The sequence below is a fragment of the Pongo pygmaeus genome, chromosome 7 (assembly GCF_028885625.2).
Source record: "Pongo pygmaeus isolate AG05252 chromosome 7, NHGRI_mPonPyg2-v2.0_pri, whole genome shotgun sequence".
NCBI classification, from domain to species: domain Eukaryota; kingdom Metazoa; phylum Chordata; class Mammalia; order Primates; family Hominidae; genus Pongo; species Pongo pygmaeus.
In genome coordinates, this window is record NC_072380.2 from 21,782,270 (window position 1) to 21,802,347 (window position 20,078).

Here is a 20,078-nt window from a genome sequence, read left to right on the forward strand (position 1 = left end):
GGAAGGGACAAAGGAGAAGGGAGCGGAGAGAAGAGAGAGGGGACAGAGGGAGAGGCAAAGGGACAGAGGAGAGGGGAAGCGACAGAGGAGGGGGAGGGGAGAGAGGAGGGGGAGAGCAGAGAAGGTGGAGGGGACAGAGGGAGAGGGGAAGGGACAGAGGAAAGAGGAGGGGGAGGGGACAGAGGAGGGGGAGGGGACAGAGGAAAGAGGAGGGGGAGGGGACAGAGGGTAAGGGGACAGATGGGGGAGGGGACACAGGAGAGGGGAGGGGACAGAGGACAGGGGGAGAGAACAGAGAGGGGAGGGGACAGAGGAGGGCGGAGGGGACAGAGGGGAGGGGAAGGGACAGACGAGAGGGGAGGGGACACAGGAGAGGGGAGGGGCCAGAGGAAAGGGGAAGGGACAGAGGAGAGGGGAGGGGAGAGAAGGAGGAGGGGACAGGAGAGGGGGAGGGGACAGACGAGAGGGGGAGGGGACAGACGAGAGGGGTAAGGGACAGAGGAGAGGGGAGGGGACAGACGAGAGGGGGAGGGGACAGACGAGAGGGGGAGGGGACAGACGAGAGGGAGAGGGGACAAAGGGAAAGGGGAGGGGACGGAGGAGAGAGGAGGAGACAGACGAGAGGGGGAGGGGGCAGACAAGAGGGAGAGGGGACAAAGGGAAAGGGGAGGGGACAGAGGAGAGGGGAGGGGACAGACGAGAGGGGGAGGGGACAGACGAGAGGGGGAGGGGACAGAGGAGAGGGGAGGGGACAGACGAGAGGGAGAGGGGACAAAGGGAAAGGGGAGGGGACAGATGAGAGGGGGAGGGGACAGACGAGAGGGGGAGGGGACAGACGAGAGGGGGAGGGGACAGACGAGAGGGGGAGGGGACAGACGAGAGGGGGAGAGGACAAAGGGAAAGGGGAGGGGACAGAGGAGAGGGGAGGGGACAGACGAGAGGGGGAGGGGACAGACGAGAGGGGGAGGGGACAGACGAGAGGGGGAGGGGACAGACGAGAGGGGGAGGGGACAGACGAGAGGGGGAGGGGACAGACGAGAGGGGAGGGGACAGACGAGAGGGGAGGGGACAGACGAGGGGGGAGGGGACAGACGAGGGGGGAGGGGACAGACGAGAGGGGAGGGGACAGACGAGAGGGGGAGGGGACAGACGAGAGGGAGGGGACAGACGAGAGGGGGAGGGGACAGACGAGAGGGGGAGGGGACAGACGAGAGGGGGAGGGGACAGACGAGAGGGAGAGGGGACAGACGAGAGGGGAGGGGAGGGCATGGTAAGGGGAAGAAGCTGAGGGAGAAAGAGAGCAGGAGGGGAGGGGAGAGAGGAACCGAAGACAGAGGGAAGAAATAGAGGAAGGAGGCAACAGAGGGCGGGGGAGAGAATAAAGGGGAAGGCAAGGGGGCTGAGGACAACCACTGTACCCTCTCATCTGATGATTATCGGGGGACAGTGAAACACCTCCCTGGGCCAGCCCCAAGGGACATCTGCCCCAAGCTGGGGTCTCTGCCAGGGGCGACAGGTAGGAGTGGGAGTGTTGCCCAGCAGCTGACCTTTCCTGAAGGTGGCACCTAGTGGGGGCAGGGGCAGAGAGAAAGAGAGACCACCTCTGATGTCAAAACCACCAGTGTCTCAAATTCAGTGCCTCCCTGCCCTCCAGGGGCTCGTATTCTAATAGAGAAATAAACTTGCACATAACCACTGATATGGTTTGGCTGTGTCCCCACCCAAATCTCATCTTGAACTGCAGCTCCTATGATTCCCATGTGTCATGGGAGGGAACCGGTGGGAGGTAACTGAATCATGGGCGTGGGTCTCTTCCATGCTGTTCTCGTGGTAGGGAGTAAGTCCCGTGAGATCTGATGGTTTTATAGATGGGAATTCCCCTGCACATGCTGTCTCTTTGTCAGTCACCATGTAAGATGTCCCTTTGCTCTTCATCTTCTGCCATGATTGTGAGGCCTCCCCGGCCATGTGGAACTGTGAGTCCACTAAACCTCTTTCCTTTATGAATTACCCAGTCTCAGGTATGTCTTTATTAGCAGCGTGAGAATAGACTAATACAACCACCTACACAGCAGACGAATACACAGAGGGGAGAGAAGCTGCCTGTGGGTCTAGGGAAATAGCCTGGGGCTTACTCCATCCCTACCCAGAGCTTCTCATTCCCTAGAGGCATCTGTGGCTCCAGTCCGAAAGCGCACAGGCCGAGGCTGCAAGGATGGCAGGACACAAGGCTGCTAACAGCAAATCCTCCACCATGGAGGCAGCACAGGGACTGTGGGAAGAGCTGACCCCCGAGGGCTGCGCTGTGGGTGCCACCAGAAGCATCAAAGAACTGGCCCTTGCAGATGGCACTGGGGGAAGGACACAGACAGAGGAAGGACAGTGGGAAAGGCATGCTTCATCCTTCCATAGCTTTCTCCCAGGGATGCTCTGTTGCCCAGGAAGTGAGAAGGAAATTATTGTCTTCCTCCTCTTCCTTCCCACCTCTTGTCTACCCACAAAGCGCGGGCCGGCAGTCCCAGAGCCTCGCTGGTCTGGCCCAGTCGCTAGTCTAGTGTTGTCCTGCTGGCTGCAGCCGTGGCTCTCCTGCACTCCCTGCTTCTGGCCCTGGCCCCGTCCCTAAATCTCAGTGCCCCTGGCCTTCCTCCCTGACCTGGCCCATCCCCAGTAACTCACACCTCTCACATTGTCTCCATCACAACAACTCAATGCTGCCTGTGACAGAAGACAATGCAGACAGGGTGTGGTTGCGAAGTGTGTAACACTTCATTTGTAAAACCAGGCACAGCAGACCCCTGCTCAGCACAGCAGACCCCCGCTCAGCACAGCAGACCCCCACTCAGCATAGTAGAACCCCCTCAGCACAGCAGACCCCCACTCAGCATAGTAGGCACCCGCTCAGCACAGCAGACCCCCACTCAGCATAGTAGACCCCCACTCAGCACAGCAGACCCCCACTCAGCATAGTAGGTGCCCGCTCAGCACAGCAGACCCCCACTCAGCACAGCAGACCCCCACTCAGCACTCTGTGCTATCCTGACTCTGTGCCTCGCTCGGCTCCGCTGCTCGTTCATGTGGGGCAGCCCGTCTACTGCAACCCCACACCCATTCTCCCGATTCTTTTCAGGCCTAGCAGCAGGCGTTGTTATGCCCATGGGTCCTTGACCTCCACTCCCAGTCAATGCACTCTCTCCGTCCTCTGTACCCCATCACCCTCTACCAGTCCCGCACGCAGCAGGTGCACCAATCACCTTCTCCCTCATAGCCATCTGAGCTTCATCCTGTCAGTCCTCCAGCACCGGGACCACGGTCCTGGCCCATGAGGCTTGTTAGCCTCGGTGCCTGGGATGTAGTGACGTGCAATAAGAATTTCTGTTGAGTCAATGAATGAATGCACTGACAGGTCTCTCAGTCCCATGCTCTGAGGTCCACAGTCCTGTGTGCTGGGTATGAGACCCATCCAGGAGCAGGCAGGAGGAGGGAGGAGAGAGAGGTGGCCACGGGCTGCAGAGTCGGCTGCAGGCATGCGGTGAGGGGGCCTTGGGGCAATCTCTCAAAACTCATTTTTAATTTTCCCAAGATGTGACTGGCAGTCCAAATCACAGGTGGACAGGTGGAGACGGGGAGGTAAAGGAGATGGTATGCTGTAGGGCTCCCTGGTGCTGGGAAAGGTGGGACTCCAGCTGATCTGATGGGGTCCTGCAAATTGGCATTCTGGGCCCAGAGCAGCCCCAACAGAGTGTCGGGGAGAACAGCAGCCCATGGCCAGGAAAGCACCAACCATCTCCCGTCTCTCCCCAGCCCTCACTGCACTGCCCTGGTCCAGGCCTCATAATAAGACCAAGAGTCTCTAACAAACCTTCCTACATCTTCAATAGAAAAGCATCTTCACCTCTGCAGCTGCCCAGTCCTGCACACACAGAGGGCACCTAGGAGAAGGAAGAGAGCTGCAGGCACTGAAACACACGGACCCCATCCTCTAGGACAGCAGGGAGTTTCAATGAATCAAATCAACTGGGGACACCGGGGTCTCTCCTTCCACCTGAACAGAGCACCAGCTCCATGCCAGGCACTATGCACCCAGCTACGCAGGGTGACACAGGAGGGTGAGATGCCACTCTGACCTCTGGGGGCCCTGGCTTAGCAGGGGAGAGGAGAACACATCATGATGAGGCCATGAACACGCAAAGCGGGAGCCCAGAGCAGGCGGAAGGCAACCTGGTGTGGACGGAATCGGAGAAGGCATTCCCAAGAGGTGACATCAGGGTAGGACGCACCAGGTGGAGACGAGTGGAAGAGGACAAGGAGAGATGTCTTACTCAGAGGAACGGCCAAGTGCAGGCCAGCAGCTGGCTCACCCATCCTGCAGGTGTCCAAGACTGACCTGACACTCAGGTTCCCTGCTCTAGAAGCCCAGTGGGATGGAGAGAAGCGCAAGGGAATTCAGACAAGGTATATATTTAATATACATGGGCCGGGCCAGAAGGCCCCAGGAGAGACCATTCTGCAGACCCTATCAGGCCTCTCCAAGGTCCACAGAGCCCCAGGCAGGGCTGCCCAGAGAGGGGGCCAAAGCCTGAAGGAGACACTTCTGAGAGTAGGACCTAAGACACTGGCCACAGGGCCAACTGGGAGGGGGCTCCTGGCTCTACTATGGTGGCGTCCAAGACTCCCACAGCCCCACTGAACAGCCCCACTCCACCGTGGGAAAGTCCTTTGTGGGGAGCAGATTTGGAGGAGGAGGAACCAGAAGGTGGCCAGGAGGTAGGGTTCCTGGCCCTTCTCGACTGCCAACTGGCTGTGGGGCTGTGGACACGCTGCTGTCATCACCAGGCCTCTGGTGGCTTGGGTTTGGGAAGATCTTGGAGGGTCCTTCAAGTCCTGACATACAGATACCCATGTAGGGACCCAACTGGCTACCATCTCTGGGGTTCCCTAAGCCTTCCCCCAAGGAAGAAGGAAGGACAGAGGAGGACAGAGATCAGCAAAATAACCTTACCTCTCTCTCTAGGGTGTATCTAGGGTGTACAGGCTCCCCCCACCCTTCCTGCCATCCAGGCTCAGTTCTCTGTCCCTGCGATCACTCAGGGACTCCCTTCTATAGCTGTGGGTGCCCTTAACACCCTAGGGCCCCACAAGGGCCATCACAAAGCCACTCAATCAGAGATGGTCCAGGCTAGGGGAGCTGAGAGACAGGGGGCAGATATGGGCTGGGAAGGAGGGGAGGCACCCACGCCAGCCCCAGGCAAGCCAAGGCAGGGGCAAGGGTTTATTAACTCGACACTTCCAGCTCCCAGCATGGGATAGCAGGTGCTCATTAAAAACATTGTGCTGGGCACGGGGGCTCACACCTGTAATCCCAGTACTTCGGGAGGCCAAGGTGGGAGGATCACAAGGTCAGGAGATCGAGACCATCCTATCTAACGCAGTGAAACCCCGTCTCTACTAAAAATAAAAAAAATTAGCTGGGCATGTTGGCGGGTGCCTGTAGTCCCAGCTACTCGGGAGGCTGAGGCAGGAGAATGGCGTGAACCTGTGGGGCGGAGCTTGCAGTGAGCCGAGATCGCGCCACTGCACTCCAGCCTGGGCGAGACTGCGAGACTCCGTCTCAAAAAAATAAATAAATAAATAAAAACATTGTAATTAAAACTGAATCAGAGGCCCTTCCTCTTCCATTTCTCTGAGAAGAAGCCTGGAGAGTGGTGGAGGCTGGACCCCTTTGGAGGGTCTATTTCTCCTCCTTTCCTCCTGGGAGGCTCTCTCAGCTGTCCTGCCCAGACTGACTTAGTCCGTAGGCCTCCAGCCACCTGCCAGGCAGCCTCCCCAGCCCCCGGATTTGTAACGCCTAACATTTGTGCAGCATTCTTCCATTGACCAAGCACTTTTGCATATATCATCTCACATACAGATCACCCATATCTCCACTGAGATCAAACCAAGATTTAAGCAGGCCCCCCGATGGTGAGACCACAGAAAACCAGGCTGGGGCTACAAGAAACCAAGCAACCGATGGCTTGGCAAACTGCAGAAGAAAAAGAATTAAATGGGCCTCAGAATCATCAGGGCTGATGGTGAAGGGGGATGGGTGGGGGTCCCAAAGCCAGGGCTTTGGACTTTATGACCACAAGGAACCACAGTGGGAGTCCTGGGAAGGTTGCCAGCACCCTGCCAAGTCAGCCTCTCCCCAGATGGGCCGGTCCAAGAGGCTCAGGATGAAGAGTGCATGCAGGAGGCTAGTAGGGTCTGGAGGACCTGACAGGTGGCACAGCCCCGACTGGCTGAGCTGCCCGCCACTCTAGCATGAAATTGAGCAATTGTCTGCGGAGCAGGACCCTGAGCCCCCTGCTCGCAGCCACTCAAGCACGCCCAGTGTTATTAGAAGCTGCCCAAGGGTGACAAAAGCACCTCAGCTCCAATCAGGATGGGAGCGAAGTGGAGGGAGCAGGACATGGAAGCGCTCCCCACCCAGTCGCCAGGAGGGCACTTGGAGGTCAGCTGCTCCTGAGCAGGAGAGCCCACAAGGGAAGGGGAAGGAGGCGGAAAGAGAAGGCGAGGGCTTCCATAACCAGAACAGGCACATGCACTTCTGCAATGGGTGCCCAGGAGGGACTTGAACCCCTGCCAGGCTGGGTCCCTGCTCAAGCCTGCATCCTGGCACTGTGGATGTGCATTGTTGACCCTACGAGCCTGCTGCCCCACTCAGACGGGTGCCTCACTGCCCCACACACAGCCAGGACTTGTTCCCCCTGCACCTGCGCCGAGGCTGTGCCCCACTGCCTGCTCTTCAGACCCCACAGCCTGCAGGGCAGGTATAATACTGTGATGTAAAATGGGTTTAACACTTGCAAGATGAATGCCCAAATGAAGGAACTGGTGAAGAATGACCCCTGGCAGCTCCTCCCTGCCTCTTGGGTCCCTGATCGAAAGGGAGGACCCTCCCTCCCTGGCCTCAGCTGAGTCATTTCCCACGCCACTTCCGGTGCCATGGTGCTCCCCCCGTGCCTCAGCCACACCCCCTCACCTGGACAGACGTGCAGGTGGTGATGACACTGGTCCCCAGGCTGGTGCTGTCACTGAGGTCATCTGGCAAAGAAGGCGTCTTCTCCGCCCGAGGGGCCTGGGTGGCCTGGAACAAGGGGCCTTTTGGGGACACGTTCACATCCGTTCCATTGCCAAAGGCCTGGATGGCGTTCCCTGGGATGGGGGTGACGGTAGATGCAGAGAAGTCAGAACCCACGTCTGTCACTCCTGTCCCTGCTCCCCACCCTCCTCACGCTGACCACCCCCTTCCCTGGAATAGTCCAGAAGCCAGGACAGGGCATAGCACAGCCAGATTCCCTCTGCTGAACCTCTTTTTCAGATACCTACAAAGGTCTCACAGCTACAGAATATAGCAAGAGAGAGGTTAAAAAACACAGAAGCCAGAATAGCAAGAAGTGTACATGACGGGGAACACAGAAGAAAAAAGGAGAAAAAGAAGGGAGTGGGATGCAGGGGAGCCTAGGGGAGGAGGGGGCCACCTCCTCTGCATGGTGCCACCAGCCACACCTCCCAAAGCTCCTCACCCACAGCTCCCTAGTCACAGGCTCTTCCGACCCCTGTGCCTCCTCGGACATTCCCAGGTCCCCACCCTGGCATGCAGGGGCCCCACATTCAGCCCTCTGCCCACTCCACACCATAGGCTCTCCCCTGGGTGGCCTCCGCTCCTCCCACACCATCCAGAGAGGTGCCCAGAAAATCTCCGCCTCCATGAGCCACACACATCTCAAACTCGTTATGTCTAAGCCTGGGCTAGGCGTCTCCTCCTACCCTTGTCAACGCTCCTTTCCCTCTGACCCCTCATATTGCAGCCTTGAAGGTATCATCTCTTATCTACCCAGGTCCCCCATGTCAGAATCCTGAGGGTCACCCATGGTGCCTCCCGGCACACCCATTGGCAGCCCGCTGAGCCCACCTCCTAAAGATCCCTCCACCCCATCTCCCATCACTGTTCCCCTCCCACTGCTCTGGTTCACAGCCACCACTGTGTGCCCCTGTGAGTAGCTACTGTGGCCTTCTGATGAGCCTCTCTGTGTCGGGTCACCTGTCGGAATTGATTCACTCTGACCCCCGCTGCCTCACAACACAGGAAGATTCGCTTTCTGGAACGCTGATCTGATCTCACACCCTTGCTGACATTCCTTCAAACACCCACAGCACCACTGTCACTCCTGCAGGACAAGAAGATCTAAATGCCTCAGGCCTGCAAGGCCCTGCATGACAAGGATGCTGTCTACCTGTCCAGATAATTCTTGCCACTCTGGTCATCTTCAGTGCTATGTAGCAAGGCTACGTGATTGGCAGTTCCCTCCGCCCGCCATGGTCTTCTGTGGAGCCCAGGACCTCTGCCCAGGGTGGACTGGCAGGCACCCCCTGCCTCTTCAACTGACCGATGCCCAGCTAACCATCCACAGGTACATTCTCCAAGAAGCCTTCAGGGCCTCCCTCTTCCTGGCTGACTTGTGCATCCCCACCCTGAGCTCCTCAGGAACCCTGTGCAGACCCCTCCCCTAGAGCAGCTCACTTGCACTGTGATCATAAGTGACCCCTCTCAGTCTACCTCCGTCAGGCACCTCCTCGATGACTTGGATCCCTGAATCTCCAGTGCCACACAGAGAGGGAGGAACAGAAGGATGGAGACATGGACAGAATAAATAATGGAGGGAAGGAAAGAGGGAAGAAATCTTCAGGTGGGCATGGATGGCAATGGGTATTGGGCTGGAAAGATCAAAGGCAGACCGAGCTAGACTGTGGCTAACCCTCTCTCTAGCTTTTGGGTTAGGAGTTTGATGATGTGAAAAGGAAGTCGATTCCAGAGGGAAACAAACTTGTTAAAGAGAGACACGACAGATGCCAGAGATCCTCATGAGAAGGCTCAGTCTCCAAATGAACCTGGCTGAAGCTGTCCCAATAACAGACCAGACCAAATAACAGGCTTGACATAGGTTCAAGGCCTCTGGTGGTAAACTGAGGCTGGCCTACTAACAGTTCTGGTGTGAATCTCCAAGAGCTCAAAACCCAAGGTCCCCACGGGCAACACCCATGGTGCAGAAGCCTCATCTACACCACCAGCCACGCCCACAGAAGGAGATGGGAATGGCTAGGACAGACTCCAGGAGGGGTGGGAGGGGCTGCTGGGGTTAGGGAGAACATCCAGAACTTACGGAGGCATGGGTTCTCGGTGAAGTCCCTGAGGAACTTCTCACACTCCTCCTCCATGTTCCCGCTGCCACGACAGCTGCACCAGGGGGACACCACGATGCCAGTGGGGCTGGAGTCCACATAGTTGGGTGTCATGTCAAACCCTGGGCAGGGAGAAAGGTGGGGGAGAGGAGAGAGGTATGGTGGGGCCTTCCCCTTGGGCCCACAGACCAACCCCAGGCACAGCAGGGCAGAGGCCTTGTACCCATCCTCTGACCTGGCCCCAAAACACACATCCATCCCAATCATACTCCTAACTCTGAGCATGACTATCCCAGGGACCATGGTCAGCAGGGGCAGAGGGGCCAGCAGCATAGAGGACACTGGGCTCCTCACCACCAGGAAGGCAGAGAAGATGCCCTGGAGCCCCTCTCAGAGTGTGGGCCCTTGCTTTCTCCTTCACCAACAAGCAGCCAATGTTCTAGAATCAGGGTGAATGAGGCTCATGTCCTGGGTTTGGACCCCAGTGCCAACATTTATCAGCGAGGTGAACCTGTGCAAGTCACTCAACTTCTCTACAGCCTCAGTTTCCTCATCTATAAAATGGAGATATCACCACCCCGCTAGCAAGAGCTGTTGGGAGAATTCAGTAAGACAGTCCATGTAAACTGCTCAGTGCAGAGCCTGGAATGTCAGAACTGTGCAATAAATGTTACCTTTGCTTCTCTTTTCAAAAGCTTTAGGAGGCCCCTGGGGCCCTCCTCCTCCCATGATAAAGAGCTGGGTCCTCCTCCTTGTTACAGAACTGCCTTTCCCCTGGTTTCCCCTCGCAGTTCTCTCTGAATCTGCTGCAGAGAAGGCCGGACTCAGGCTGTCTACCCCGGCTGGCCCTGAGCTGGGCTGCAGCCCCTGCCCTGCTGAGATGGGGGCAGCAAGGACCCACAGAGCCCAGGTGTGCAGGAAGAGCTTACCAATCATGCCAGCATAAGAGCCCAGACACGCCTGGTAATTGTCTGCAGGGCAGCTGGTGACCGTCTGGTAGGAGGCTCGACAATTGGCATGGAAGTCGGCCAGCCGGGACCTGGTGGCGGGTAGAAGACGCAATAGAGAAAACAGGGGTTCAGCCTGGCTGCCTTCTGTCTCCTCTGTCCTGCCAGTGGCATCTCCTCCCTGCAGCTTCCCACGGTGGAAGAAGCCACGAAGAGGGAGGGGAGAAAAGTTGGGGGAACCAAGTCTTTGCAGGGGCTCAAGCTGTGAGCTCCTTGAGGACAGAGACTTCCTGGAGAGACAGGCACATAGTGCGGCTTAAGAAAAACCCAGTCATTGGTTGACAAAAAGGACCCCACAAGGCACAGAAACAGCCTGCTCTAAATGGCTATTTTAGGCTGGAGCTGGGTGGGTTCGTGGAGAATGCCTGGACCCCAGGCAGGAAAGCTGGGTCCACCTTCTGAGGGGCTGCAGTCCAGGATGAGCCTGCCCAAGTCCTTCAACCCGGCACTGCAAAATCCCACCAGCAAAACGGGTGACTAGTCCCTTCCCTAGATGCTTCATAGGACCTGTCTGAGGATCAAGGAAGCCAGTGGCCGGGGAGGCAAAAGAGTCTCCCTGGGTGAGATAAGCCACGGGCATCCTCCACTAGTCTCTTCTGCGTTAAGCCAGAGCAAAGGCTCCTCTGCCACCCCTCCACCCCTACCCCAGTCCCAGCAGGCAGAAGCGGCCTTCCCTTCCCCTGGTGACCATAACATGCCGTCACCCATTCCCCTCTGTCAGCATCGATGACACTGCATCAAAACTCCTTGTGCACAGCTCTATGTTCCCCACTGGGCCATGAGCCATTTGAAGGCAGACAGTGTCTGAGCTGGGTCTGTCCCCAGCCCTCAGCTCCAGACCTAGATGTGGAAGGTTCCATGGAGCACGGGGCATCCCAGTCTAATATGCATGGCCATCTCCATTCCTTCCTCTTCCTCCTGCCCTGGGCGCTGGCCAGGAATGTTACCATCAGCCTGGGCTGGGGGAGGATGCTCCCCCTCTGCCATTCAAGTGACAATCATCACCTTCTACAGGTGAGTGTCCTTTGCCACACACACAGCCCTCATGTGTCATATCAACTATGTCTCACAGCAGCTCCAAGTAGCTAGTAATAAGGTCTGTTCACGGGCATTTCCCAATGATGGGCACTCAGTAGGACTTCAGTCACCATGCACTCCATGAGAATTCTACAGTGACTCAACAAGCTAGCTGCAGGATGGACCAGAACCCGGTCACCCAAATCCCTTGCCCACACCCTTTGCACATATGGAACCTCATGAAGCCATCTCCAAGTTCACCCCAGGTTCAGCCCCCCTGGTTCTCCACTGGAACCCTGTCCCATTTGAGAAAGGAACAGGTAGAGGGAGAGAGAGACAGGAGGCTGAGAGGGACTGAGCCAGCCTGAGCCAGGAGAGAATGCAGGCTTTCCATGAGAAGGTGCTGGTGCCTGCTGAGGAGGCCCCCACCATGCAGACATGGGCTGAGTATGTCCCATCACTGGACAAATTCGTTTCTCTGGAGGCCCCCGTGATCCTGAGGGATGGGTCTGAGAGAAGGAGGAAACCCTCCTGGGATGTGTCCCAGGCCCCTGCAGGCTGAGAGAAGGCCATGGGCACCAAACCAAGAGTCAGTTCAGCTCTGCCCCAACTCACTGGGTGACCATGCCCAAGTTCCCTGCTTCTCCGGGACTGTAGTTTCTTATGTATCAAATGAATAAAAAGTACTCTAATTAGCACTTTAAGCGGCACTTTAACAGTTTGGGATGATTAAAAAGTTCTGGAGATGGATGGCAGTGAAGGTTCTAGAACCATGTGAATATACTTAATGCCACTGACTTATACACTTACATGGTGCATTTTCTGTTATGTGTATTTTACCACAATGATGGTTTAAAAGGTACTTTCATATCCATCTTTTATCATTTAACCCTCACAAATGCTCCATGATATCTGACAAGCAGTTATTATTATCCCATTTTATAGATGAAGAAGCTGAGCCTCAGAGAAGACAAACAACTTTGCCCCCAAGATCACAGAGTCACTGAGTAGTGGAGCCAAGACTCAAGTCTAGAGCTCCAAAAAGGTGGGCGCCATTTCTGGCAGGCCCCAGTGCTCCTGTGTGGGAGGAGGGTCTGCAGCACTTGAAAGCCCTTCCAGAGCCATCATTCTGCACCTCAGGAAAGCAATGTCTTCCACAGGAAAAGAGGAGGAAATCTGCAGTTGTCTCTGCCTTCTCTTCTGCCCATAAATGCACCTTCTGCTTCCTCAAAACAAGCAGCAGCAGCATTTCCAAGCAATCCTTCACCCCTGCAGGAGACGACTCCATCTTAAATGTCAAAACCCACATCCATCCCCCTCCGCACCCAGCAAATGAGAGAGAGTGCTATGAGAGGGGAAGGTGGGAGCCTCCATTCATGTCCCAAACATCCAGAGACCCAAGAGGTGGCTTGAGAGGGGACAGAGACTCTAACAGGTAGATGGGATTTACAGACAAAATTGTTGAGTTGAATTATATGCCCCCCACAAAAAAAGTTGCAATTTTAATCCCCAGGACCTATAAACATGATCTTATTTGGAAATAAGATCTTTGCAGATGTAATCAAGTTAAGATGAGGTCACAGTGGATTAGGGTGGGCCCTAAATCCAATGACTGGTGTCCTCCTCAGAAGAAAAGAGAAAGACACACAGGAAGAATGCCATGAGACAGCAGCAGAGGCAGAGATAGGAGTGATGAAGCCAGAAGCCAAGGAATGCCCAGGGCTGCAGCAGTGCCTGAAACTAAGAGAAAGAGAAAGGCATGCAACAGACTCCCTTTCGGCCTTCAGAGAGAGCATGGCCCTGCCAACACCTTGATTTCAGACTTCTGGCATCCAGAACAGTGAAAGAATCAACTTCTGTTGTAAGCCACTCAGCTTGTGGTACTTTGCTACAGCGGCCCCAGGAAACGAATGCAGCCCTTTCAAAGACTTCACTGTTTGCTTTGGCCAAATGTCTCCCTCCAGAAGAAGCTAAGGGGATATGATCAGGTCCCAACACCGGAGTGGGCTGGAGGTGGGCAAGAAGATAAAGGCAGGACCTAGGTCCTTCAGGGTGTGGGACAAGGAGGCCACTGGATAATGAGCAAAGCCGCTGGTTCCCATCCTCTCCCCACCAAAGGGCATCCAAGCACCAGGCCTTAGCTCTAATGCAGGAGTCCATTCTAATGCCAGGCCATCGCACATCAGGCCCAGCTCTCTCCTGCCCCACCAGTCCCTCCCCATGAGGCCCTTCCCACCTAGCTGTGTGGATTTCTTCCATTTCCATATTCTAGCTACACACACATACCCTGGACCAGGCAACTGAAAGATTCATTGCATGAGGAGTTCCTGATTTCGCCCTGCTGGGTTTTTCCAACTAGAACACATATTCCCAGAGTGGCAGATTCCATTGATTTCCTCATCCATATCCTCCACAGCTGCTCCTCTGGGCAGGTGTAGATAGCCATGCATCCTTTCTCCAAATACACATCGAGCCCTGCCGCGTGGCTAACAGACAAAAGATGGGAATGGCAAGCATGGATGCAACATCAGAAAGGAAACCCCAGCTAAGGAGCCGGGGTAGAGTGCCTGGCAGGCCAGGGACTGGGGCAGTGGGAGATCATTGCTTGCTTATCTCCCTCGGGGAGCACACTGCCCACTACAGCAGACCAGAGGGCCCACACACTCTCTGCAGGTACTGGGAGCCTCCCAGGCAATGCCAGTTCCCACCCAGTGCACAGGGAGCCTTGCTTCCCTCCCGCAAGGCCAGTTCTCCCATCCCTGACATTGGGAACCCTCAGGACCTCGACTGGCCTCACCATCCATGCAGCTTCTCAAACGCCTCCAGCCCCACATGCTGGAGAAGGAACAGCAGCATGAATGGGGAGTACATGGCTTCCTGTTCCTTTGCCCTTTGGGAAATCCCAAATATTTCCCCGACGGGCCACAAGGAGAGCAGGGCCATAGGGAGAGAGGCGGAAGTAGAGGAAACCAGCCAGGAAACAGAAGGTGAAAGCATCCAGACCCAGGTGGGGCTGGCCAGAAGGACTCCTCAGGGAAGAGGGGAGGGGCAGACCCAGCCACTGGGAGAGGAGTGGGTTATCTGTCGCATGGCCACACTCCATCCCTCGCTCGCTGGCTGTGTGACCTTGGGCTGGCCTGTCATGTCTCTGGGGCTCAGTGTCCCCAGTGAACAAACAGGGAGAGTCACGCCTGCCAACCTCCCACCTTGGGCTGTGACAGAGAGCTAAGGAGACAATGCGTGAGGGCGCTTGGAATGGCAGGCGCCCGATGGAGACAAGAGACATCATCCCCATCTTCCTTCTCTGCCTAGCGCTGTGCCTGCCACTGCAAGTGCACAGCAGGAACAGCTTTTCCTGGTGTCTGATACAGAAGGAAAAACAGACCCACTTATCCTGCAAGGTGGATCTGGGTCCCACACAGGGCAAGTGGGCACATCAAGGAGACGGGGCTCCCTCTCGCTCTCCCGTTCTACCATACCCCAGCCTGCTGGAAACCAGGACCTCCTGACCCCACTGTCCTTCTCCACGCCATGCTGGGGACACAGGAAGAGGAACACAGCCCTCAAAGCAGGGCAAGGCACTCAGGGCCCCTTGGCTAGGCCCCCAGGTGACCACTGACAAGAGCACCCCCTCACTCCTCTGAGGTTATGACCTACTTCTTTCAAAGCAGGCCTGATTGCTGGTGCCAGGGCCTTGGAGAGCTATTCATAGCAAAGGGAGGGGGAGAACACAGGCCTGAGTCCGGCAGACAGCAAAGGGTACAGCAAAGTGAAGAGAAGCAACTAAGCCTTCTGTTCTTCCATCGCTCCATCCTCAGCGTCCAGCAGCCTTGGCAAGATAAAGTGACAAATGGAGCTATTTAGGAGGACACAGAGTCCAAGCCCAAGGCTCCAGGAGGCCTTTGATTGCTAAAGTTTCTCTCTGCCCCTCCATGTGTGATCAAGTCCACAGTAGTGGGCTCCCTCTGCCAGCATCAGAGACCACGTGGTATAATTTCCTTCAAGCCCTGGACACTGTCCCTCTCCAGCCATGACCCCTTGCCCCAGCACTGCTAGGCAAACTTCTCCAAGGCAAATGTTATGCTTTTCATAATAAAAGGCTGCAGGTGATCTCTGTGCCCTCTCTAGACCAAACATCACTCTTCCCTCCAACACCAGGAGGTCACTCCTGGACTCTGGTCTTGCTGCTGAGAACAGACTTTTCCTGGATCAGCCCCATCACTTTGCAGATTCCTGCCTTCTAAATCCCTTGTAAGAGAGATGGCATAGAAGAAGGCATGAGAGAGAGAGAGAAAGAGAAAGAGGAACAGATAGGAAAAAACAGAGAGCCAGCAAGAGAACCAAAATGAAGAGGAGCCAAGTCCATCTTGGCTGAGACCAAGCCAAGTCTGCCAAGTGAGCTCAGGGCAGCAAGTGGATCTGTCCGGAAAACACAAACCCTCTCTGGGCGTGTTTCCTTGGCAGCTGTAGCCTGTTCAGTTGCAGGAAAGCAGCAGCAGGAGACAGGGAGACAGAGAGAGAGAGACACTTGACTCCCAGTTGGATGAAAAGGTTGCCATATTAAACGAAGAACATGTAGGTTCATTTGAATTTAAGACAATGAATATCTTTTTTTAGCATAAGTATGTCCCACATAATATCTGGGAAATACTTATACTAAACAGTTTTTCTTTTTTATCCAGAGTACTTATTTAACTGGGCATCCAATATTTTTGTTTGTTGGATCTGGCAACACTGTTTGTTTTGGTTTGGTTTGGTTTGGTTTTTGAGATGGAGTCTTTCTCTGTTGCCCATGCTGGAGTGCAGTGGCTCAATCTCGGCTCACTGCAGCCTCCACCTCCCGGTTTCAAGTGATTCTCAGCACCTCCGCCCCACCCACTGTAGCTGGGATTACAGGTGTGCGCCACCATGCCTGGCTCGTTTTTGTATTTTTAATAGAGATGGGGTTTCACCTTGTTGGCCAAGCTGGTCTCAAACTCCTGACCTCAAGTGATCCATCCACCTTGGCCTCCCAAGGTGCTGGGATTATAGGTGTGAGCCACCACACCCAGCCTGGCAACACTACTTGATGAGTACATAAGCCTCCAGCAAAGGGGAAGAGAGCAGGGCTGAGTGTGCAAAGATCAAACCACATAGGCAGAAGTCATCCAGATTTGTGGGGGTACAGGTGGGCTTTCTATAGGTCACTGGTTCTCAAAGTGTGGTCCGCAGACCAACAGCATCATGTCAGCTGGGAACTTCTTAGAAATACAGAAGATTCTCTAGCTCCACCCTGTTTCCCTGTCTGGTCCCGGACAAGCAATATCTGTAATTCCAGGAGCAAAGTCCAGCAATCTGCACCTTAACAAGCCCTTCCAGTGATTCTGAGGCAGATCGAAGTTTGAGAATGTGGCCACCTGCACAGGTTTCAGAGCTGGGCTTGTGGGTACCTTTCAGACCTCACCTCCTAGTCTCAGCTTTAAATATCCACACTTTATGGCCTACCCATAAAAAAAAGCAGTGCTTGGGGCCACAGCCGAAGAAAGCTCACAGTTACGTGGCAAAGAGTGCACGTGTTTGTGTACAAACGCACACACACACACACTCCTATCACCATGGAGACACACAGTTACACTTGGATACATACTTCCCAGCACTATGCTTTGGTCTTCACCAACAGGAAGTATACAGGAAATTGTTATCAATGAAACCTCCCCTGGTCCAGGTTGTAAACACCTTCCCAAGAGCATACTTTCCCAAATTTGTCTGACGTAGAATAATACTGGGGAACCCCAAAACTTTCCAGTGCTGACCAATATATACTGGTCTGAAGTTCTTTTTTTTTTTTTTTTTTTGAGACAGGGTCTCACTCTGTCGCCAAGTCTGGGCAGTGGCACAATCTTGGCTCACTGCAACCTTCACCTCCCAGGTTCAAACAATTCCTGTGCCTCAGCCACAGGAGCAGCTGGAATTATAGGTATGCACCACCATGCCTGGCTAATTTTTTTTTGTATTTTTAGTAGAGATAGGGTTTCGCCATGTTGCCCAAGCTGGTCTCAAACTCCTGGCTTCAAGTGATCCACCCACCTCAGCCTCCCAAAGTGCTAGAATTCCAGGCCTGAGTGAAGTTCTCGTTTATCAGGTGATACCTGTTATGTTACTGCCATGGAAACTAGGTTTGTCCTGGTTGCAGAAGTGGAAGAGGAGGGGGAAGAAAGGGAGTTGACATTTACTGAGGACCTACTATGTGTCAGGCGCTATTATCTCATTTAATTTTCTGAACAATCCCACGAAGTAGCATATTTCACAATGAGGACACAGAAGCTCAGAAAGGCTGGATCGCACAGTCACACACCCTGCAGCCAGCACACCAGGCCAGGTACAGCGGCTGACACAAACAAGGGCGGCCACCAGCACTGCCTGACACAAAGGAATGGGGCACTTGAATATTTCATGGAGGGAAAAAAGGGTTTCCAAGAAGTGCAAATTACTCAGGATAGGTTTCATAGACAATTTATGAAAACGCTGAGAAAATGGCCTTAATAGACCCAAGTGCCTCTGGAATGGCTTTCTAACGTCCCCTCTGGCAGTGCAGGCCTTGGTTAAGTGGGTTCAATGTGATGTGACACTGAGAAAAGGGAAAATGAATGTCACCCACATGGCTGCTTTCCGACACCTCCAGGGCTCACTGTGGACAACCTGATCTTCCATCCTGTCCTGTGTCCTCCCGCCACCACTGGTTTCATGAAGTCAAGGACCAACTTCCTGTTTATTCTTTAACTGTACAGTTGATACTTATTATTCTTTCTACCCAGAACAGCAGCTCCCCTGGGGTGGGCTGGGGAAGAAGACTTGCTCCTTGGGCCAGATAGTTTTGTTTTTTTGTGTGTTTTTTGTTTTTGAGATGAAGTCTCGCTCTGTCACCCAGGCTAGAGTGCAATGGCATGATCTGGGCTCACTGCAACCTCCGCTTCCCAGGTTCAGGCGATTCTTCTGACTCAGCCTCCCGAGCAGTCGGGGCTACAGGCACGCACCACCATGCATGGCTAATTTTTGTATTTTTAGTAGAGACGGGGTTTTACCATATTGGCCAGGCTGGTCTCTAACTTCTGACCTCATGATCCACCTGCCTCGGCCTCCCAAGGGCCAGGTGGTTCTATTAAAGGCTGTATGCCACCTCCTGGGCCCAGGCGGAAACATGACCTGGGCTGGGAAGCCACAGCACCCCTTTCTCCTGGCTACACTGGCCTAGAGATAAGGAAATAATGTCAGCTGGGCCCAACAGGATCCTTGTCTAAAGTTTTCCTAATGGGGCAGGCAAGGAAAAACATGCTTTTCTTTTTGGTTCTAAGATACCACAGATGTGAACCACAATTCTAGCCTCATAATCCTAATAAGAATACACACGCAGCTAACCGGAGGGAGAAGCAGAAACAAGGTACAAGAAAAGCAAGAGAGGGAGAGAGAGAATGAGAGAGAGAGAGACCAAGACCTATCTGCATGAGAGTCCCTGGGATTCTCCTCTGCCCTTCCTATATTTTATTATGTAAGCCAATTGATTCTGTTTGTATTTTTCTTAAGGTAGTTGGGTCTCTGTCACTTGGAACAGAAACATTCGGCCAGGCACGGTGGCTCACGCCTGTAATTCTAGCACTTTGGGAAGCAGAGGCAGGTGGATTACTTGAGGTCAAGAGTTCAAGACCAGCCTGGCCAACATGGCAAAACTCTGTCTCTACTGAAAATCTAAAAATTAGCCAGGCATGGTAGCACACACCTGTAATCCCAGCTCCTCGGGAGGCTGAAGCAGGAGAACCACTTCAATCTGGGAGGCAGAGGTTGCAGTGAGCCAACATCACGCTACTGCGCTCCAGCCTGGGAAACAGAGTGAGACTCCATCTCAAAAAAAAAAAAAGACAGAAACATTCTTGACTACTATTTAGCTTCACTCTCTAATTCTGCATGACCTCCTTTGTCCAGGTCCTAAGCGATCGGAAGAAGCACACACTAGAAAGGCCATACGGGCCAAAAACAAAACCCACAAAGGATCTGTCCAGCCCAAGCAAAAGAGCCAGGATTACAGGAGTGTTGGAGTAGGCAGATGGCCAGAAGTAGGCAGGCAAGGGGGCCCCTGGGAAATGAAGTCCCAGAGATGCTGCCCACTGATACTCAGCAGAAAAGACAATGGCTACACTGTCTACTTCTGGCCTTGTGACTGGGCTCCTCCAACACTAAAGGGGACTTATCATGCCATAGCCAGAGATAAACATGGTGGGACTTTCCCCACTGACAAGCATGCATATGCCTCCAACAACTCACCCCCGAGGAAACTTTTGCTCATTATAATAGTAAAAAACACAGCCCTGCATGGAGATTTTCAATGCCAATGAGACATGTAACATGTGGACTAGCAAGCACAACCCTAGCCCAAAGGGACCTCCCGAAACATGCTTGCAAGTAACAACACCTCACGCCCCTTCATGAATAATCAGGTAAGATTCTCATTAAGAGAGTCCCCCAGCACTAGCTGCTGCTGGCTCATTCTTCTGAGCAGCCTGCTCTGTCTTGTCCTTCAAAGTGTATCGTCTCTTTAAATAAACACCGCTACTGCTATTTTTCCAGCCAGGTCAGCCGGCTCCTCTCTTGGAGCTTACTTTATCTTCCTTCAGGAAACTCTGCTGCTTAACCCTCACTGTGCGTCACTTGGCTGAATTCTTTCTCCCAAGTTAGACAAGAATCAAGAATTCCCATATTTCCCAGTAACAGGAGCACTTCAAGGAGAGCAACTTTGAAGATGGATGATGATCAAATTCATGAAAGAAGACAGAGCTGGCCTTGGATTCTTTCTCCATCTTA

At 54.2% G+C, this 20,078-nt stretch overlaps 1 protein-coding gene across 3 annotated transcripts in view; it reads right to left on the reverse strand.

The window, feature by feature from the left end:
* The window catches only part of GFRA2 (GDNF family receptor alpha 2), a 100,552-nt gene that overhangs the window by 6,708 nt on the left and 73,766 nt on the right, over window positions 1-20,078 (reverse strand). For all 3 annotated transcript variants that reach the window (XM_054499193.2, XM_054499196.2, XM_054499195.2), the window contains 3 exons: window positions 10,152-10,261; window positions 9,204-9,344; window positions 7,022-7,194 (listed from right to left, as the gene is read on the reverse strand). In XM_054499193.2, the coding sequence (XP_054355168.1) occupies window positions 7,022-7,194; window positions 9,204-9,344; window positions 10,152-10,261 (424 nt within the window). The remainder of the gene's footprint in view (window positions 1-7,021; window positions 7,195-9,203; window positions 9,345-10,151; window positions 10,262-20,078) is intronic.